The following is a 23212-nucleotide window of genomic DNA, read 5'->3' as shown; positions in this document are numbered from 1 at the left end:
TTTTGACATTTATATGTGAAGGTTTTCTATTTTTAACATTCTTACCAAAAGTCCTAACCCTGCAACTTATTCTTGAATATGTAAAAATAATGCTTTAATTATTTGTATCATTTTGAAATTTTTGTTATATCTGGTATCACATATAAGGAATGACGGTTCATTTACATGAATAAGACATGCTTAAAGTGAACTTCATTTGTAAAGGCTGGCTTAGAATTTGATCATTTCACTCAGTAATTGCACTGATAATATCAAATTTAACTATCAAAACCCTCTAATTGGCCACTCTCACAGTATTCCACTTTCTAGTTAAGGGCATCACCTTTAGTCAGCAGCTTAAGCTAAAATCTTGGGAATCACCCTTGTGTTCACTGTTTCTCAAATCTTACATCCACTCCATCAGCAAATTCTCTTGGTGCTACCTCAAAAATATGTCCCAAATCTGACCTCTTGTCAGCATCTCCACTATGATCATCCTAATAAAATATACCACACTTGTGGCCTGGACTGCTTCAGCCAGGCTACCTGCTTCCTCTCTTGCCCTCCCTACATTTTATTATCTTCACAGTAACTAGAATGATCTCACTGTGATCTTACATAGCACCTGCTTATGACTCTCCTGTGGCATCCCAATGTAAGTAGAATAAAATTCCTTATCGTGGCCTAAACTACATGATCTCTTCTCTGCCTACATCCCCCCAGCATAGCCTACCACCACTTCTCATCTCCCACACTCTGCCTTTCTGATCTTACTACCCTTTGAGCACACTAAGCTCCGGGCCTCTCTTTTCCTCTCTCCTTAATACTCTTTCCCCAGTTCTTCATGTGACTGACTGCCTTCTTTTCCTCATTTCACCTCAAATGTCACTCCTTTGAGATCTACTTTCATTATAATAGGCTCTCAGATTATCCCTCTACCTCCAACCGTCATTATTTATCCTGTTGCCCTTTTCCGTGTCTTACATAGCACTTTTAGTATCTTTATTACTACTGCTGTTACTCCTCCTCCTCCTCCTCCTACTGTTTTGTTGGCTAACATTTACTGTGTGGTAGGTTTCTTCTAAGCATTTTTGTGCATTACTTACTTTAATATGTGTATTTATATGTTTAAATATAGCATCTGTTTAATTATAGTGTTTATGTGTGTATGTTTTCAGTATGTATTTTCTTCCCCTATAATCCCTGCTGGTCCCCAAAACTGTAGGTCCAAGAAGCCAGGCACTTCCATTTTGTTTATCACTATTTCCTCAGCCTTGAGCAGTACTTGGCACATAGAGGAAGCATGGTAAATATGTTTTGAATATTGGGCAAACTCTTAGAATTCATAGTAACAACTAGGGTCATCAAATATTTAAATAAAATAACCTCCTAGGGGAAAGGGAGCATTTTCTAGGGAAGAAATCATGCCTGACTGATTATTGTTAAGAATTCTTTTATATGAAGGTATTAGGGTACATAAAATAATCTACTTAGGTTTTAGAAAAGACTTTGACAATGTTCCCTTTACCAAAGATTACTAAATATTAAGTCACCATTGGATGGGAAATATGCTTTTAGCATGGCCCAAGAAAAGGTTTAAAATCAGAAATCAAAGGGTAGGTATTTATTTAACTGGAAAAGTATAAAGATCAAGGTGCCTCAGCAATTAATGATCACATCTGTTATGGGTTGAATTTTATCCCCTGGTATCCTAATACCCAGTACTTGTGAATACGACCTTGTTTGGAAATAGGATCTGTAGATGTATCGAGTTAAGATGAGGTTATTAGGGAAGGTTCTAATCCACTATGACTGGTGTCCTTATAAGAAGAGAAGAGAGAGACTGACATACAGGGAATGCAGCCATGTGAAGTCTGGGACAGAGACTGGAGTTATGCTGTCACAAGCAAAGGATTGCCTGGGTCTACCAGAAGCCGTAAGAGGCAATGATCCTGCCCTAGAAGTTCAGGAGGGAGCATCATCCTGCCAACACCTTGATTTCAGACTTCTAGCCTCTAGAACTGTGAAAAAATAAGCTTTTGTTGTCTTAAGCCACCCAGTTTGTGGTACTTTGTTACAGCAGCCCTAGCACACTAATACAGCATCCGTTATGTTTATTATATTTATAAGTGATCTGAAAGACTACCTAGTAATGAGATATCTAGATCACATCAAATTTTTCTAGTTGTGAAGAGCAAATCCAGTGGGTATAGATGATCATAGGAGAAATATTTGAATTAGCTTTTCACTGGGCTAGACCAAGAAGCAAGAAATCTAGTTTCTCTAGATTTTATATTCCTTGATTGTAAACATTAATTTTGATTTATTTTATCTCCAAAATTGTTTCCAGATTTAAAGTTTTGTGATTTTATACAGAAATATATAGTTTTTTGTGAAGATATATTCCAGGCACTTAGTAAATGCTCAATGAATATTGAAAGAATAAAGACATAAAACCAAACAGGAAATAAGAAATAAAGATAAGAAAATATAAGTAAATTTATGTAGGTATAAAAATACAAATTATTTGTTTAAAATGATCTAGGAAAGAAAGTGAGATCAAGGAAAGAATATTGAGACTCAATATGCATTGTTTCTTGAGTGTAGCAACCTATAGCAGAAAGACAAAATTAAAAATTGCTAATGCATCCTTTGAGACTCCTTTTTGGCAACAGAATACTTTTGGTGAGGCGGAACAGAGACCTAACCCTAAAAGCATAATATAATAGTTAGTTGCATAGACTCTGGAGCAAAGTTGATTGGATTTGAATCGTGGATCAGCCACTTATTGGCCATGTAACTTGGGGCAAGTTAGTTAACCTTTCTGTGCCTCAGTTTTCTCATCTATAAACTAAGGCTTGTAATAGAACCCATATTATAGAGTTATTGTGGGGGATTAAATAAAATATTCCACCTAAAATGTTTAGAAGAATATCTGGCTCATAAGTTGTTCCCACCCCATGTTGTCTATTATTATTTATTAAATGTAACATTTTATAAAATTATTCTCAGAATATAAAATTGGGCATTTTCCTTATACCATGATATAAAAATAAATGGTTTACCGACAACAAAATCAAAATGTGGATATATTTAAAATAGAGAAATAGAGGAAATTATACAAAGAAAGAAGTCTTAATTTCTTTTTTAAAGTGCGTCAAATTGGAAAGGGAGGCAAAGGGTTTAAAAGATAAGATGTTATGTCAGAATCATGAACAAGAAAAGTTTTCCTGAGTAAGACTTTTGTATAGTAAATCTCTCTTGCTCTTTTTCAGTTTTTCTTATTTGTTTTCATAAAGTTCCTTGGACTTTGGTCTATTTTAAAGAATGTTCTGCACAGTTTCTGAACATGATATCTGGCATCTAGTAGTTGCATAGTACCTTCTTTTCTTTAAATGAATGAATAAATAAGGATTTACATAGCAATTAATAAATTATTATAGAACAGATTATCACAATGGTAGCCTTGTTTTCAGATTAAACATTTTTGGTTTTAAGCATTCCAAACACTCTACTGCTTCTCCAGTCCTGTCACCCCATTGATTGTTAAGCTCAGTACATTCTTGCTGCAAGGAAATTTCTAATTTTTATTTCTATTGAGACTGTAAAGATCATTTGTGCATAATTTAGATGCTTTCTCTTTCAATCAGAATTATAAAACATTGGAGAGTTATACTTCAGTAAAGTTAATTAAAAAGCACTGGATTAAGAAAAACTTTGTGGGGCCGAGCCCGTGGCTGAGTGGTTAAGTTCACATGCTCTGCTTCAGTGGCCCAGGGTTTGCTGGTTTGGATCCTGGGCATGGACCTAGCACCAATCATCAAGCCGTGATGAGGTGGTGTCACATATAGAAGAGCTAGGACTTATAACTAGGATATACAACTGTGTACTGGGGGGCTTTGGGGAATATAAAAAAGAGGATGATTGGCAACAGATGTTAGCTCAGAGCCAATCTTCAAAAAAAAAAAAACAAACTGTTGCTAAAAAAAAAAGAAAAGCTTTGGAACACAACTGTTTGCAAGTTTTGTTTCAAGAACTGCTTAGAAGCTTATCTTCTCGGAGATCTCAAGATCCAAGTTCCTAAAGCAGAAGACTTCAAGTTTGTAAAGAAGAAAACAAGTTATTTTATTAAAAAATCAATTAGAAAATAGACTTATTTCTTAAATAACGAATCTTCACTTAATGCATGAAGATTTCCTCTTTACTGCTCATTAAATCAATAACATTTGTTGGATATATCAACTCCTTTAATCCAGAACTGACTAGTATACTTCCATGCCAACAGGGGGAGACAGTATCAAATAGGAGATCCAGACCTGTGGCTTTTCTATCTTGCTTTTGGCTCAGTCAGGAACATCTGTGGACAGATTGCCTTCTGTGGGCCCACCATCACCAGCTCTTGGCTAAGATTTGAGATGGAGAAGAAAAATACATGTTTCTATTGTGGGGGTAATCTGGAGCCTAGTTCTGAATCCCAGTGCTGTAAAATGTGTGCTTTAAAGTACAGCTCTGAGGCTTCCTCTCCTTCCACATCAGAACTCAAAAGAGAGCAGGTAAGGGGGAAGGCTGTGTCAGGCCTACTTTAGCCAGGCCCAGAAATTATCTATAAGTCCAGCAAATCATCTATTTTATGCTGCTTCTTCAAATGGGAAGAGTAATTTTTCTTGACTTACTTCATATGACAGAATTCTTTTGAAGAAATACTGTCCTTCAGATGCCAAGCCAAGCCCATTAAAAAATGAAAGTGGCTTGTTTTCTATTTCCGTTTTATTTTGTTTGTTTCCTTTATTCACCTTTCAGATTTGAGAAAAATATGTGCTGTCTACTCTTCCAAAACATGGGAAGGGAAAAGAGTGCAGTTTTGTTGGATATCTGAGGAGAAGCGTTGCTCAGTTTAAAATTTCTGGTGGTGTTAAGATTTTTGTTTTCCAAATTTTAGTTTCTGTACTGGCTCATAAGCACAGTTTTACCTTCTTATTTTCAATTTGTGTCAGCAGAGGAAAATAATAATATTTTTCTTGATAGGTATTAAATAATGAATGGCAATGTTTGATAAATCTTTTCAATATGATATGTAAATGTATAGTTCAATACTAATTTTATAATCAATTTTTATGGTTAAGTTAGTAACCTGGAATACAGTAATTCATTAATATTTTAATGTATAACATATCGTTTCTATGAAAAATAGAGTCCTATCTTACATCTGTTGTGTTAGTAAAGAATTATATTTACATGTTATTTTGCAGTTTAAACTTAATTGCCTGCACCTCCAAGTTCCTTATTAATGCCCCTGTATTTGAGGCTGTCATTCTTCCAGACTTGCTATATTAGGAAAAACAAGTTCTAACCTTCAAATAAGAATGGTAAATGTCAAAAAAGAATGTTCAATTATTAAACAACTTAATGTATTTTTTCTTATATGTGAAAAGAGTTTAACAGACATATAATTCCTATTTTAATGTTACCAAATTCAATAGTTAAGTTATGATGTTCTAAATATTAGTGTCCTATAGTTATTGGGTAAATACTATTCATAAGCATAAGAATCATTCTTTTATATTTGTAAGTTTTGTGTTATCTTGATTTATAGAGTCATAAAAATATTAGAGACTCTAGAATCCATTAGTGTCACCGTGTCCAATCTATCATTTTATGTATAACAATGTCTCTGAAGCACGAGATAATTAGTGACTCACAGCTAGCTAGTGACTTATACAACTTTAATTTTCTGTAGCTTTAAAATAAAGTCTTGCTTCCTTTTCACTCTTCATTTCCTGATATATATTATTTTATAATCCTTATTTGATATTTTTCTTTATTTTTATTTTTTTACATATCATTTTTTCAAAACAATTTTATGCCTTTTGTTTCTTGTTTTTGAAATTGTTTTTAATCCTCTTTTGCTCTTGTTTCTTTTCTTTTGTGTCAGTTCTACTGCATGTTTTCAAAAAAAGTGGAAAAGATTAAAATTTTATTATTTAACTATTTTATGTAAATTCCTACATTATTCCTCCATTATCCTAAAGTAAATAGGATAACAGTTTTTATCTTGATGGCCGACAGACACCATTCTCAGGAAGACATTAAATATAGGGATGTATACTGTCTTGAAATTTTAAAACAATTTAACAGGTAAATACTTATTGAACTCTCATACCTGTGAACTTCCACCCGTAAACATGATGATTTATCTTTGGTTATTAGCTAATGCTTACCTAAATGTAATGAGATTGACTTATGATAAATCTATAAATATCCTTTTAAACATTTAAGTATTTATCATTGTCAGTCTTCTTAGTCAGATGTTTTTACACTCAGACACACACATATTTAGATTCACATATATTAGCTTATGTGGTGATTCCATACCTGAACTGATCAGACGAGGGTTTTGTATTCTAACGGAGTCACTATTTATCTTCCTTTCATAGGGATGTTCTGGCTTCTTTGGTTTTTACTCTCTGATATTATTTTATGATGTCTCCAATGAATCCTTATTACCATAAGATGCATACTGACTCTTGAGGGCTAATTTTAGGCAGGAACCTTCCCTTTTATGAGAAACGCAGATTCCCCTGGAGGTGGGACCTGGTCCAGGCCTAGTTAGTCTTCTGTAAGCTTTCATCTCTTATATTGCTCTTGCTGCCCATCTGCTGTCTCCTTTAAGTTGTGTTTCATATTAATTCTGTATTGTATATGGCAGATCCATTCTTTACTGTATTTTCACTTCCCTAAAGCATCCTTTTACAGCTCTCCATCTTCTCAGAATTTTTTATTGTGCCCTCTGGAATCTTATTCTGGTAAGCAAACCACCTTTTCAAGAGAAAATTACTCATTCTCCTGTATCCCCCTGTAGTCCAGTGTTGAGAAGTGGCCCTTAGTGCTGCCTTTATCCACCCTTATGCAGAAGCCTCTGTGTTTTCAAGGCTTGTACAATTTGGTTGTACTACATTTACTCCTTCTCATTGATGAACTCTTTCATACTTCTGTTCCTTCCTCGTCATTTATCAAAGAATGTGTTTTCTGGTTCATTCTCTCTTTTTCTGCCTTTAGCCATTTGGGATGACTTTAGCATTCATGTGGAAGACTCATCTAAAACCTTAATTTCTATGTTCATCAATTTAAAAATGGTATTAACTGAAGGATGGTAACTGGTAAGCAAGCTTAGGTGAAGAGACTCTTTTGAAAGATGGAAGGAAGCTCTTCGGCCCTTGTTGTCCCTCTTGAGTAACTGGTACCAGTTCTGAACTGCTCACTTTACAGACTTCTTGTTTCATGAGAAAAGTGAAACCTTATTTAGGTAGGTTAATTTTGGACGTATTTCTGCCATGTATAGCTGAATGCAATTCTGGTTGAAAGGGTAAGTAAAATTTTAGTGAAAATAGAAAAAATGACTCAGCATATTTTTTCAGTACTGGTGTTTTCATCGTTATTTATTTGTTTGCCTCTATCTCCTAGAAGGTACTTGCTTCCAGACCATAGCAGCTTGTGTGGCACTAAGTTTATCAAGGTAGAAGAATTTTAGTGCTTCAGTAGACATTGTAGATTCTAATATTTAAAGATCTTGCTACCACATTTTGCCTTTATAAGTATGTGTCTTTTGAAGGCATGATGTTCTTCCTTCCCCAGTTCCCTAGTTTCTAGTTGAATTCTTAGAAAGACTTAATTACCCTTGCAGATTGACAACATTTCACAGCATGTTTTAAAGTTATAACATATTTCAGTGTTTGGTCATGTGATAACAGTATTTATGAAAATAGTTAAATTGATGAGTTCTTGAGATTTATTGTGGGACTTAATCTTTTTCACAAGAATGAAAACAAAGATTGTAGGGATTTTAAGGGCTATTACAAATCTTAAGAGAAAACAAGGTAATCGTACATATTTCAGATTGTCCTTGCTAATTGTATAATTTTAGATTATTGCTTTATATGCTCAATTTCTAATTAATTTCTGACAAAAGATTTATTTTAGCTATGATGATGTAATTTTTATATGGTGTCTCCCTTGAAAGTATACATATATTAAAACTGTTTTTACTGTTAAAGAAGAGAATGAGAGAGAGTGGAAGTGATAGAAAGTGTGGTCAAATTATAAAAGAAAAGGGGCTGGCCCCGTGGCCGAGTGGTTGTTTGCGCGCTCCGCTGCAGGCGGCCCAGTGTTTCGTTAGTTCGAATCCTGGGCGCGGACATGGCACTGCTCATCAGACCACGCTGAGGCAGCGTCCCACATGCCACAACTAGAAGAACCCACAACGAAGAATACACAACTATGTACCGGGGGGCTTTGGGGATAAAAAGGAAAAAATAAAATCTTTAAAAAAAAAAAAAAAAAAAAAAAAAAATTATAAAAGAAAAAAGAGCATAGAGGATAAGTGAATACTTTAGACTCTATATCTAACATTTAGCCAAATCACTGGGGTCTTTATAGTTTGCTTTTTGTTATGTTTTCTTATGAATTTAAAAAATATTATTTACATAAACTTTATTCTGATTGAGAGACGTGCGTACAGACGTATGAGAACATTGAATATATGATGAAAATTCATCCTAAAATATAGACTATAGTGTCCCTGAGGAGACAGGCGAAAGAGGAAGGGCATGAAATGGTTTTTAGTGTTTTTACTCAATCACAGCAGGTAAAGTGTATATACATTACTAATGTTATAAAGGTATATGTCCTGCAATAATTAGTAAAAATTGACTATTTGTTTTGTTTGTGGTAGCAGGAAAGCATTGGCTGCTTCAAATCTTCTTTTTGAAAAGAAAACAAAATCTTGAAGCACACAAAAATAGATTGCTCTCTTTAAGTACAGAATGTTGAACCTCAGACAAGTCACTTCACCTCTCTGAGTTTCCTCATTTGTAAAATGGGCATAATAGTAATTATGTTTTATTGTTGTTATAATGATTAAATGTGATCAGGCAGGAAAATTCCCTCGCCCTTTGCTTTATACAAAAGAATGCACTAAATAATTATAATTATAATAATTAGAGAAGACAATGAATGTACACTTTTTTTGTTGCTGTTTGTGCTGTCAAGTCGATTCTGACTCCTAGCGACCCTGTGTACAGCAGAGTGGAACCCTGCCTGGCCTTTTTGCTCCATCCTTCAGGCGATATATCAGATAATGCTCCACTGATATTGATAGGGTTTTCATGGCCGCTGTTTTTGGAAGTGATTGGCCAGGTCCTTTGTCCTAGTCTATCTTAGTCTAGAAGCTCTGCTGAAACCTGTCCACCATGGGTGACCCTGCTGGTATTTGAAATACTGGTGGCATAGCTTTCAGCATCTCAGCAACATGCAGCCATCACAGTATAACAACTGGTAGATGGGTGGTGCGGTTCCCTAACCGGGAAATGAACCAGGCTGTGGCAGTGAGAGGGCTGAATCTTAACTAGTAGACCACCAGGGTTGGCAAATGTACACTAAGGAGAATTTTGGGTAAGTAGGGAAACAGTAATAATGTGGTAGTTTGAAGGATGCACTGGGTCAGGAAAGTGTTAGTTTTTAAGTTTTAAAAAGGAAGGGAGAGATGACATTGCTCACAGAATTAGTAGATGTAGCATAACAGATGAGTTTCAGTTGCAGAATTTCATTTATAGAATTACAGATGACTTTGCTTACAGGAATCAGTTGAGAGGAGGATGTTGAAGAGTCAGATGAAAGAGAGGCTAAAGGGAGCAATTAATGGAGTGGTCTTTAAAGAAAATGGAAGGGCATCATACGATAGGTAGAGGAGTTGACCTAGAAGAGAAGGCAAGCCATCTCCCGAAGAGAGGGAGGGAGGGAAGGATGGGTGTATATACAGATTCATTTGAAAGCGCAGGGCAAAATATTAAGTTCAGTTGTCCATTTGCATCTAGAACACAGGAGACAAGTCTGTGTTGATTTTCACTGACTAAGGAGTCATTTGTGAAACCTCCACGGGAGAAGGGATTCTTTTCTGTGTTTTCACTGATAGCTCCCTAGAACCTGGATTAGTGGCTGGGACATCATAATTGTTCAACAAACATTTGATAAAAAATGAAAGAGATCACACAGGAAATATGAAGAAAAGGCTAAGACTGGAAGCTTAGGGAACACCAAGTGGGTAGTGCAAGTAAGGCTTACAATGGAGACTAAGGAGTGATGAGAGAGAAAGGAGGAGATCCAAGAGAACAAATACCACACAACGAAGAATTTCAGGAAAGGAGCAATCAGTAAGAGGCAAATGCCAAGAGAGCTTGTATTAGTTTTCCATACGGTGTAACAGACTACTGCAAACTTAATGGCTTAAAACCTCATCCTTTCTGTGGGTCAGAAATCCAGGCATGGCATTCCTGAGTTTTTTGCTCAGGGTCTTATGAGATTAAAGTTAAGCTGTTGTCTGGGCTGCATTCTCATCTGGAACTTGGGGGTTCTCTTTGAGCTCATGTGATTGTGGCAGAATTCACTTCCTTACAGTTGTAGGACTGAGGTTCTCATTTCCTTGCTGGTTGTCAACTGGGGGGCCACTTTAGCCCTCAGAGGCCAGCAAAATACCATGCTATGTAGCACCCTCCAGCAACGGAGACTCTTCCTCACACTGAATCTCTCCCTTCAGGAAGAGGACAGTCTTTTTTAAGGGCTCACCTGGTTAGGTCAGGCTCACTCAGAATAATCTCCCTTTCTTAAAGTCATCTGTGTCATATAACAATGTAAACATGGGGAGTAAAACCATCATATTCACTGTCTCAGGGATCATCCAGGATGTGTACACCAAAGAGTGGGAATCTTGGAGATCAGCTTGGAATTCCGCCTTCCACAGAGGTCAAATAAAATGAAAAGTGATTGGAGACCATTAGATTTGGCAGTACCTTCTTTCCAGGATGGAATTCTGCCTTCCACAGAGCTCAAATAAAATGAAAACTGAATAGAGACCATTAGATTTGGCAGTACCTTTTTCCAGGGAAATGCCACCCACATTTAAGGCATGCAGGTATAGTTTTACACTTAAAAACAAGTAGAGTAACACCAGTTTTCTCCATAGGTCATTTTCTCTTCGACCTCTACTCTGAAAGTAAAAGTAGGAGAAAAAAATAATCTATTTGGATTTCACAGATGAATGTAACTAAGTTCACATAATAAAGATCATGTGCTTTAAGAATCTTAGAACTTTTTACTCATTTTTATTTTTGTGATTTCTCAGAGTACTGCAGATTAGAAACAGTAAGTGGTAAATAGTGAGTGCAGGTGTGGCATATGGAGGAGAGGTGGGGGAGTGGAGTCAGGCATTGTCGGTAGCAAGAGGTGATAATCCATATTTTAACACCAGGGGAGGATTCTGGCGGGAAAAAAAGGTACAAAATACAGATGGAATGATTCCAAAACTGAGTCTTATAGCCTTGACTCAGCAAGATAAGGTCAAATTATGTTCATTTTAAACTGTGTAAGAATACCGAAATACATAATTTGTTTGGTGCAGATAACCCCTTTTTAAGATATGGCCAAATGAGGCATCTCATTAGTGCCATTTAGTTCCAAAGTAAGCTATTCTTTTAAAAATTCTGAGTTTCTAGTAAAGTTTTAAGATATCATAATTAGGTATTTGATTTTTTTGTTCCCTTAAAGCCTCAAGAAATTTTATGTGTAATTTTTTTGAATCTATGTATAATTGTTATATCAGTGAAGCTGATTTAAAAAAATTTTAGATGTTAATTTCTTTAGTTCTATAAATTATTTTGTTACTGCTCAATCAATGTAGGGAAGAGAAGAAATGATTTGATTTTAGATTACATTACAGGTGTGAATGTAGGAATTAGTATTCTGGGTAAGAACTTGTTGTTATTGTCCCTGGAGAAGTTATTTAACTATTCCAAACTTTGGCTTTCTAATCTATAAAATGAGAATAACAGGACCTGCTATATAGTGCTACAGACAATTAAATGTACAGAACAGTGCATGTACAGGTACGTGGTGCTTGGCTCGTAGGTTGTGCTCGAGTGTTAACTACCTTCAGTGTTAGAGCCATTTTCTAATTGACCTAAGTAGGTCAATTTTATTTTCAACACAGACTTCAAGTGATATGCTATGGTCGTCCTCTTTGACATAGTCCTTAAAACTTTAGCAAAAGTGATAGCACTCTCAGTTTTATTCATGTATTTGACAATACTTAACAAAAAAATCGTTTGGCTTCTCACTGAAGTTCTTTGAGATTTAGTGAGTTTGTAAACCACTGAATGAAACATTTCTGAAATATAGATCCAAACTTTCCTGTGTCTGTATTCAAAGGTCTCTCCCTATCTTAGTGTTTTATCTTTAATGAAAAAAAAAAAATGAGGGGCTGGCCTGGTGGTGAACTGGTTAATTTCGTGTGTTCTGCTTCAGTGGCCTGAGGTCTGCAGGTTTAGATCCTGGGTGTGGACCTATGCACTGCTCATCAAGCCATGCTGTGGCAGTGTCTCATAGAAAATAGAGGAAGATAGGCACAGATGTTAGCTCAGGGCTAATCTTCCTCACCAAAAAAAAAAAAAAAAAAAAAAAATTCATTTTATCTGTCATTAATATTTTGTAGTTTTCAGTCATATCTAACCTTTCACCATTCCAGGCCCCAAATATCTCTGTGTGTTTCTTTATGTGCATGCTCGTATGTTCATATTAGCAGCATTTTTCAGTCTTATAGTTATTTTTAATTGTTTTACTGGCTTATTTCTGTTTTTATTATATTCTTCAGATGTGGTATTCAAAATAGTGCATCACTTTTTAGGTGTAAATGAACCACAGTTTTATATTGAATGTTATAAATTTGAATGTAATAATTGTTTCAATGTAACAATTCAACTTCAATGTAATTAGAGCCTTCCCCCCAACTCCCTAAATTTTTGAATAAGTGACCACTGCTCAGCATTTAATTGACTTTCTGGATGTAATCTAGACAATATGTTATAGTGGAAAGGGGAGTAAAGGTGGAGTTAGCTTTGTCGTCATTTGTATGTCATGGGGCAAGTCATTTCACCGCCTCTAACTTCCATTTTCTCGTCTATTATGAAGTGAGAAGGTTGAAGTAGAAAATCTCTAGCTTAGAAGGTTCTTTCTACCATTGATTCTCTATGAAATAGTTTCATTATATGACTGCTCTATGAAAAAAATGTGATAGAATAAAAACTGTAGCCAACTGTAGTATAATTTTTATACTTCTTTTCAGTCTTTTTAATACATGCCCTATCTACGTAGACTTATATTGATCAGTTTATTTTTGTCTTGGGAATTAGTTGCCTTTGAAATTCCTTCTTTCTTTGCCAGCGCCTTATTGTTGGAAACAATATTGGACCCCAAAATATGAAAAGAAACTTCAAACCACATGTGCTAATTAGTGTGAAAATAGATGCTAGCAAAGCAAATATAAAAGTTAGCCAGTGTTCTAGCTGCTGCACTGAAGGTGAAGGAAAAGCCAGAGGAAGAAACTCCTGTGCCCTTGCTACTGCTGAGCTGCAAATAGTGCTGTATAGTTTCTGAAATTATCAGGGTTCCTGCTGAGAAAAACTGTCTTTGGGACTGCAGCTATCCTTCTGACGGTGGATTTTGGGGCACGATGTTGTTCTAGTCAGAGATAAGGTTCTAAAAACTGAAGTGAGAAATGAAAGATGAAAAAGTACCTATATGTACTTTTTAATCTCACTGTGTAGAATTTATGAGAATAGCACAATTTTTGATCAGTTTTCCTGATTAATAGACTTCACAAAAGGGTCAGTTTTTGTGTATGTATGTGACTTTTAGGGTAGCTGATGATTACTTTACACGGTGAATATCCAGTGATTCTGTCAGCTGTGTATTAATTCCTGTACTTGCTATAACAAATTATCACAAACTTGGTGGCTGAAAAACAACATAAATTTAATGTCTCACGGTTCTGGAGGCCAGAAGTCCAAAATCAAGGTGTCTGCAGAGTTGGTTCCTTTTGGGTACTCTGAGTGAGAATTGTTCTTGCCTCCCTCCTAGCTTCCTAGGACTACTGGCAATCTTTGATACTCCTTGACTTGTAGACCCATCACCCCAATTTCTACCTCCTTCTTCTCATTGCTTTCTATTTTGTGTTTTTCCTCTTCTGTTTAAGTCTTCATATAAGGACTTTTTTCAGTGGACTTTTGTTACCTGAATAATCCAGAACAATCTCATTTTGAGATTCTTAATTTAATTAGATCTGCAAAAGCTTTTTTTTTTTTTTAAGTGCTGTCACATTCACAGGTTCTGGGTGGACATTCTTTTGGGGGGCCACATCCAACACATTACAGCTTGTATATATCTTCTCTTTAATTATCAAGAAAGTTTTCAAAAGTTGAAGCTTTGATTGTGAGTGAGACCCTTAAGTTTGAGAGAAGCTAGTTCTTGTGGCCTTTCATTCAAATATTTTTAGAGTACCTACTCTGTGAGCCCTAAAGATATTAAGTAAATCTGTCCAAGGGCAAGTGGTCAAGCAGCTGAAATGTAACGTCAGCTTTGCTACCAGTTTTGCTGTTAATCACTGTGCCATTTTGCATGCCTGGAATAGTTTTTGCCAACTCCTGACCTCATACTTCCCAAGAACTCTTTCCCAAACTCTTCAAAAAGGAATGACGGGACTGGCCCCGTGGCCGAGTGGTTAAGTTGGCGCACTTTGCTTTGGCGGCCCAGGGTTTCACTGGTTTGGATCCTGGGCGCGGACATGGCACTGTTCGTCAAGCCATGCTGAGGCGGTGTCTGACATGCCACAACTAGAAGGACCCACTAAAATATAAAACTATGTACTGGGGGGATTTGGGGAGAAAAAGCAGAAAAAAAAGGAATGTTGTCTAAATTTTGGTCAATAAATGTATGCTTAATTGCTGCAAAGGTACAATGAATGGAGGAATTTCTTGGTTTATGATATAGATGGAGACACTTGATTATAGTCCTGGTTTTGACTCTAACTCAGAGTTGGACCATAAATATCTCTGAGCTTCTGGTGAAGCAAGATTATCTTTATGGTATCTCCCAGTTCTGAAATGTTATGACTATTTTTTAAAACATATTTTTTCTAATTTTGCCTGTAGAAATTTGGAAGTAGAATATCTTTGTATATTCTACTGCATACTTTTCTGAGGTAGAACTTTTCCTGTATTTTGATTATGGCAGCAGCAGCATATTTAGAGAAGATTTTCTAGTTATTGGATGCCAGGAGCTTTGCTAAGTCCTTTCCATGCCACATTTAATCCTTGTGGCAGCCCTATTAGGTAGAATTATTATTATTCCTAATAGGCAGTGCTATTATTATTCCCAATTTACAGAGAAGGAAATTGGTATAAAGAAAGTTAGGCAACTTGTCCAAGCTCGTATAGATTTGAAGTGGTGGAGCCAGGATTTGAACCTCCTCAATCTGCCTCCAGAAATCTGTCCTCTTAACATTTGCTTAGATAGCCTCTGTGGTATAGTTTCTATAATTTAAGTAATGTAATGTAACAGAGGTTAGATAACGATTGCCCATGGGACAAATCTGGCCTGCTACCTGTAGCCTATAAGCTAAGGATTATTTTCGCATTTTTAAATGATTAAAAAAGATCAAAAGAAGGATAATATTTTGTGATATGTAAAAATTATATGAAATTCAGATTTCAGTGTCCATAAATAAAGTTTTATTGGAACACGGCCATGCTCATTTGTTGATGTATTGTCTATGGCTGCTTTCATGCTGCAGCACTACATCGGCAGAGTTGATTAGTGGTGACAGAGACAATATGGCCTGTGAGCCTAAAATATTTCCTATCTGGCTGTTTGCAGAAAAAATGTGCCAACCAATATAATATTGCTGGCAATTTGTTATTTTTGTCTTTGTATTGCTTTTATAACAAAAACATTAAAGAGAACTTTTAATTTTTTTTCCAGTTAACATCCATTATTTTTAGTTTTTTTTTATTGTGGCCATAATACTTTATAATGTTGTGAAATTTCAAGTTGTGCATTCTTATTTGTAAGTCACCGTAGAGGTGTGCTCCTTCACCCTTTTGTCCACCCCCCAACTCCCTTCCCCTCTGGTAACCACTAAACTGTTCAAGGAGAACTTTTTTTAAGTAATATATATATTTTTTCCCCAAAAGACAAGTTTTAAATAAAGTTTTAGATTATTTTAAATTTACTTTTAATATTACATGCCAAAATAAACATTTATCAGCAACTCAAGGAATGATAATAAATATTTAGGAAATCAGATTGTTGAGAATTATGTATGAAAAATACATTTGTTGGCATATTACTAATAGTTTGAACATTTTGTAGAACATTATGTCAACTTCATAATTCAATGTCCAAAAGTATATTAAATGTTTTCTCTATGTTTGAGGTAATTCTTTGTAGTAGAATATCCCATGTTTCTTTTAATGACTCATATTTAACTTTTCATATTAGAAAAGATTCATATTCTTCATTGGTATACTCAGTATGAAGAAAGTGAAATACTGTTTAAGTCTCAAGTGAAAAATTATTCTTAATTATTTGGTAAATGTAATAACTGTACTTGAATTAATAGTCCAGTTAGCTAATCACAAACAGCCATCCCACACGGATTCATCATTCACATATCCTTCAAATGTCTTATTAAGAGAACTATATGTTTTATTTCTGGTGAAATTATATTCCTGCATCAATCCACCAAGTGATTTTAATGAACTGGGACATGCCTCTAGAAGGCAGAAGTACGTATGAAATTGTAATAGTTCTCATATAGACTAGCCAGATGAGTTTTAATCTGTGTACTTGTACATTTTTTTTCTGTCGTGGTTGGTGTCATCATTCACATATCCTTCAAATGTCTTATTAAGAGAACTATGTGTTTTATTTCTGGTGAAATTATATTCCTGCATCAATCCACCAAGTGATTTTAATGAACTGGGACATGCCTCTAGAAGGCAGAAGTACGTATGAAATTGTAATAGTTCTCATATAGACTAGCCAGATGAGTTTTAATCTGTGTACTTGTACATTTTTTTTCTGTCGTGGTTTGTGTAAGCATTGTTTATGTAAAAGCAAAATTGGTTAAGAAAGCATTTTCTTTACTCTTTTAGCCTTTCTAGTTAATATTAAGGCCAAATGATTAGTATTAAATCTATATGAATTATATTTTGCTTCATTTCTTTTCTCTCTTCAACATGCTTTCAAAATAATGAATTCTTGCTATTTTTTTATATCTAATGTTATCTAAGTAACATTGCTTTTTGTTAAAGTTAAGAGAATTTGAGGATAAGCTGTAGAGTCAAAGTTATTTCCAGCAGATTTGAATGTAGTTCCTTAAAAATACAATTTTATTTAAACTTAGTTTTTCAAGAATCTTTACTAGTCAGATGTTTCCATGTGCTTGAGTACTTTGCTGGTTGAATTGCTTTGCTAAGAATTTATTGGCTGATACAGTTTTTCTTATAATTTTAACTTGTTCACTCTTATGTAAAAGTTTTAAAATAATGAGAAGTATGTACAATGTGCTAGTCAGTATCTTGATTGTTCTTTAAAATCTTTTATAGTATTATGGTATTTTTGTAATTCAAATAAAAGGACTTCTGAAGAATAATTTTTACAAGTAAACATGAGTAAATGGTAGGATAAATATCTATATACATTAAATTGTAAAGACCCAGTTAAGTTACTTTGTTCTGAGGCAGAGATTATTACTTTATGTGGTAGCTCTAGAGCTGTATATCTCAGCAGACATTTAGAAAATGTTATTTTAATGAAAGATCTTAGAGATAATTTCTCATGTTACCTTTGCAAAACAATCATTACAATTTATCTTATATTTAATAACATAGTTTATATCAGTGCAATAAGATACCATAATGTACTAGTTTTATTTGAGGCTATAGGTGGAATGACTGTTTTGAATCAGAAAAGTAAATAGGAATTTTCTTAAGTCAGTAAAAGAAAGTATGGCTTTTCTTGAGTCAGAAAAAGACCTTAGTATATTGAATTTCGTATTAGGAATTTGGACACATTAGGTGGAAGAAAGGAACTTAGAACATCTACCTGAATTAAAACTTCTTATCCAAAGAGAGATGGGAAAATAAAGATGACCAAGGAAAATAATTTAAAAGAGTTATAGATAACTAGAGGTAGATTTAGTGTAGATTCAGTACTTGATGATCCACTTTCTAAGTTTTTCTCTTTGTCGCATAGCTAAATATTATGGTACTAAATGCGAATTATCCTGTAAGATACCATAGAAATACATGAATGAATTTGAGAATACCTTTTTTTTTTAAAAATTTGTGGGCCACCTTTAAATGTTTGTAGGGTCCATTACCCAACCTCTATCTTGCCTTAACTACTTACTGTGTTCAATGTCCTCATCTGTGAAAAAGAAAAAATAAGCTTACTAACCTCATAGAGTTGTGAGGATTATGTGAGTTAATATATGTAAAGTTCTTTAAAAAAGTTTGTTATTTAGGGGCTGGCCCAGTGGCATAGTGGTTGAGTTCGTTTGCTCTGCTTTGGTGGCCCAGGGTGCACAGATCTGATCCCAGGCATGAACCTATGCACTCCTCATCAAGCCATGCTGTGGCAGTGTCTCACATACAAAATAGAGGAAGATTGGCACAGATGTTAGCTGAGTGACAGTCTTTCTCAAGCAAAAAGAGGAAGATTGGCAAGAGATGTTAGCTCAGGGCCAATCTCCCTCACCAAAAAAAAAAAAATTTGGTATATAGTATCAGCTCTGCTTATTTTTATCTTCATCATCATCCCCACCAGCATCATTATTATCCCATTAATGAATATACTTAAGATTTGTCTTTAATTTGCTTATGTTTCAAAGACTCTCTGAATTTTGAAAATATATTCATATAAAATAGTGAAACATTTATCCTGTCTTTTCTATATGAACTGTCTTACTGGTTAACCAAATAATAGATGAGGGGAAGCATCTTTTTACAGAAATATTCCAACTAATAAAGGGAAAAGAAGTGATAGAATGTGAAAGAATACCACCATTTTGCAATACCCAACAAAATAGTGGATATAAACATTGAACATGAACAACTGCTGACATCACAAGAAGAGAGACAACTAGACCTTGTCTCCTGATGTATGCCACCATGAACTCACTAAATGTATTGGATTTGAGTCTGACCTAGCCTCTGATCCCAGTTGCTGGTTTGTAGGAAAGAGGACAGAGGACATCCTGGTCTGCCCTGTGAGTATGAAATAATCAAAATCCAGCTGTGGAAAACTATATGGGTCAAAAGCCTAGATTTTTAAACACTTAAATTGTAAGGAAAATATAAGGCTGGAAAGGGAAATTATAGATTAAAATATGCTTAAAGATACATTAAAGAAAATTTTTTAAATGGTCAAAACTAAACTATAGTGTTTAAGGATGCACACTGAAGGGTAAAAATAATGCAAGTAAGTGATTTCCGTAGAAGACCTGAAGGTAGTTACTTTGGAGGGAGGGATGCAGCTGGTTGTGACTGATACAGGTCACATGGAGGCCTGTAGTATTTAGTAAAAGTCTGTTTCTCAAGCTGAGTGGTGATTACAAGGGCATTTACCTTAAGCTGTATATTTCTTTTGTTTGATTTTCTCTCTCTCTCTCTGTCTCTCTCTCTTTCTATTTTATAATAAAGAAGGCTAAGATAATTTAAGTATCCTGATTACAATATTTGGAAATTGTTCTCTGCTGTATCTACCAAATCCAACTTGTGGAGTAAATTTGATTTGGGAAATTTATTCATTGATTCACCAAAGTTTGTGTATATGTGTAAGTGTGTGTTGGGCATGTATGAACAGCGTGTGCATGCTTGTGTTTGTGTCCTACGTGACAGGCTCTGTTCTGATCATCTACTGCTGTGTAATAGATCACTGCAGAACTTAGAGACTTAAAACAACAGCAGTCATTTAATTTGCTCATGAAATCTCCATTTGGTAGGAGTTCAATGTGGAAGGGTCATTTCTGCTTCATGTGTCATTAAATGGAACAGCTGGACTAGAGGCCTTGGGATCTACTTCCAAGATGGTTCACTCACATGACTGGCAACTTGGGTGTTGCTGGCTGGTTGCTCACCTGAGCTCTTTTCATCTACTTGTGGGTCTGGGTGGACTGAATGATCTCCCTTATAGCTTGGGGTGGCTAGACTCAAGAGTGCGTGTCCCAAGAGAACCAGGAGGAAGCCCGTTTTATGACCTAGCTTTGAAAGTCATGTAGTGTCACTTCTACCATAGTCACATGCCACCGAAATTCAAGTGGGGGAAACAGACCCCACTTCTGAATGGAAGGAGTGTTGATGTCTTTATTGTAAGAAGAGCATGTGTGATGGAGATATTGTTTTGGCCATTTTGGAAGGTGCAGTATACCCCATATGCACTGTCCTAGCTTTGTATACAGTGCTGAATGAGGTAAAGTCCTGGTCCTCAAGGAGCTCACAGTTTAGCGAAAGCCAAGTTAACAGATGATTATAACGAGTATGGTGAGTTCTATGAGAGTAAATGCTGGGTGCTATCAGAGTGCATAAGAAGGATACCCCATATTTGGGGTGCCAGATCTGAGGGTAGAATTTTGGATGTCTGCTTTGGGTCTAAAGGAGGGGTAAGAGGTGGCCAGGCCAAAAAAAAGGGGGGCGGGGGTAGCATTTCAGGAAAGGGAAGAAACATCATGTTTTACTCAGGTAAGAGAAAATATTGTGCATTCTAAATCTTCAGTATTTATATATAACCATATTATAGGCATGAGAGGCAGAGTGGTGAGAGATGGCATTGAATAAGTACGTAAGATTTATATTATGGAAAACCCTTTGTGTGTGAATTGGGATTTTATCATGAAGTCAGTAGGGGAGCCATTCAAAGATGTTAAGCAGTGGAGTGAAATGATCTAGTTTGCCTTTTTCCAAAGAAGACTCTGGGGCTATGTAGAGAACAGTGGCAAAGAAGAATCCAGGAGTAAGCTAAAGTCATGTCAGGGAGTACTGAAAGAAGAGGACAGATTTTAGAGATATTTTACAGATACGGACAAACCTTTGAATTTGGTGACTAATTGGATATGGATATGAAGGAGAAGTATCAAGACTGACCTCTAGATTGCTGCCTTGGTAATTTTGTTGTTGTTGGTGCTAGTCACAAAAGATAGCGATCACAGGACTAGAGGTAGACCAGATTAGGGGAAGGATGATGAGTTCTAGTTGGAGGTCTGGCCTAGAGATGTAGCTTTGGAAATCCTCAGCATGTAGATAGTAATTAAAGTGATGGAGATAAATGTGTTTGCCTAGGAAGGGAGAAGAGAGGAGAATTAGGATAAGAATGTTGGGTGAACAACATTTAAGGGACAGGCAAAGAAAATGGATGTTATAAAGGAGAATGAGGTAGAGCAGCCAGACAGATAGGAGGGATACCAAGAGATGGTGATGTCATTGAAACCTAGGGAAAAGAGGGAAGCAGTCAACAGGGAAATGTTCTGTGGAAAAGTCAAATAAAGTGCCTAATGGGTTTGGCGATATTGAGGTCATATTGGGGCAGGGGGTGAGGGGAGGAGGAAAATAATCAGAATTTCAAATGAGATGAGAAGCAAGTGGATAGCGAAGAATAAGCGGAGGTGGTTATATAGTGGTTGTTTTTTACCCCCCTAGCAGCACTTTCAGGTAGCTAAGTTTTGGAGGGAGGGAAAAGTTAGGATTATGATCTGTGGGTAGAGAGAGTTAAATAAGATTTTAAGTTTAGTTTGATTTGTTTTTTTAATATTGAAGAGACTTAAGCAAGTTTATGTTATTGAAGGCAAAGAGCCAGTAGAACTCAGGAGGAGCCCACAGGAGAGAACAGAATCCCTGAAGGACCTCAGTCCCTGAGGATAGAGGAAAAGAGCAGAGTGAGCAGGGGAACCTTGCCAGGAGGAAGAAAGCTCCTCGCTATGCAGAAGCGAAGAGTTCCATTTGTCAGTGGGAGGATGGGGAAGGACCAGAAAGTTGAGGGAATTCCTAACTCATCATTTGTGTGTTCTCTGAGGAGAGGTGAGGCCATTTGTGGGGAATAAAGATGGTGGTGGAACAGGTGCTTAGAAAAAAGATAAAAGTTGGGGGGAAAATTGTTGGTAATGAGAAAAATGCACAGGAATGTAGAGCAAAAGATTGTGTTAACCTTAATAGTTTACAGTCTGAAAAGAGTTTACCTTGACTATTTATAGGAGATTATTTCAGTTGCTGAATGATATGAATTTTAAAGCTGTGTGGGGCCACAAGGTATATTTTAGTTGGACCACTATACCAGTGTTGAGATTGACCATTGTGGGTGTCATTGGTTTTTTTACCCATTGACGGAGTATGTCCTAATTGCTGTTCTTGTATAATTTTCCTCTATTAACTTAATCTGTCTTATTTTATCAGATGAAGCAGAAAGAAGTAGGCTAGGGCACTTTTGATAGTGCTTCCATATTGCATCTGGTGTTTTTGTGTTTGTTTTTGTTTTGTCTTTCTAATGAGGGCAAAATTCCAGAATCCTTTCTTAAAGTTAAAAAAAATTATTTTTGGTGAAATAACTTTTTCTTTATCCTTTGTTGAGGATTATTTTTTAATTAAGATTCACCCTTTATTGAATTATTGTTTCTCTTGGTATTATTTCAAATGAAAATATCATGTATGTGTCAGTGATTATACAGATGTTATATGACATTTTGAGAAATAGTGATAAAAGATCAGGATTTAACTTGAAAGAAAGCATAGCTATATAAAGGTTTTCTGGTTAGAAATAATACAAACTAATCATGTAATTTCAGAGACTAAAACTATGGCCAAGGAAATCATGGATAATTTTTCCTCATATTGAGGATTAGGAAAAGTGCTGCCTGTCTTCTTTCACCCTCACATCAGTTAGAGATAAAGCTCTTTACACTCTTTGCATTTTAAATGTGAATTGTGAGTTTATCATGAATTAAGGGAGTTTAAAACACTCTCTGAGGAATGAATTTTATCTTCTGAGAAACTTTGGTCGAATATGGCTAAATGGTGTTTTGGGGCTCTGCAAGAATTTTTGCCGTGTCTGAGATCATGAAAGTGTATGCTAGAATCAGATGCCCTACACCCATAGAGTATTGTTTTAATTCTCTTGTATATGTAAAAAATATCTACTGAATTTATGTGCCTTTGAGCCTAGCAGCTGGTGTTAAGCAGGCTCTAGACAACTTCTTTTCCTTACCCATCCTGGGAAGTTTCGAATCCATCTGATTACTAGAAGACAATACAAATAATTGTATCAGCTTTTCTGTCCTTTGAAAGTTTTCTTCTCCATAAAC

At 35.7% G+C, this 23212-nt stretch overlaps 1 protein-coding gene across 30 annotated transcripts in view; it reads left to right on the top strand.

Annotated features, from left to right (window-relative positions):
• FER (FER tyrosine kinase) overlaps window positions 1-23212 on the top strand; it is a 439939-nt gene that overhangs the window by 148553 nt on the left and 268174 nt on the right. The window contains exon 1 of one of the 30 annotated variants that reach the window (XM_070569595.1): window positions 4251-4532. The exons of the other annotated variants lie outside the window; for them this stretch is intronic. Within the exon in view, the coding sequence (XP_070425696.1) occupies window positions 4395-4532 (138 nt within the window). The 5' untranslated portion in view covers window positions 4251-4394. Of the gene's footprint in view, window positions 1-4250; window positions 4533-23212 lie in introns of those variants that run through there. 30 annotated transcript variants of the gene reach the window in all.

The sequence above is a fragment of the Equus przewalskii genome, chromosome 13 (assembly GCF_037783145.1).
Source record: "Equus przewalskii isolate Varuska chromosome 13, EquPr2, whole genome shotgun sequence".
NCBI classification, from domain to species: domain Eukaryota; kingdom Metazoa; phylum Chordata; class Mammalia; order Perissodactyla; family Equidae; genus Equus; species Equus przewalskii.
Note: the sequence above shows the minus strand (reverse complement) of the source record. Positions and strands in the feature narration are given on the sequence as shown.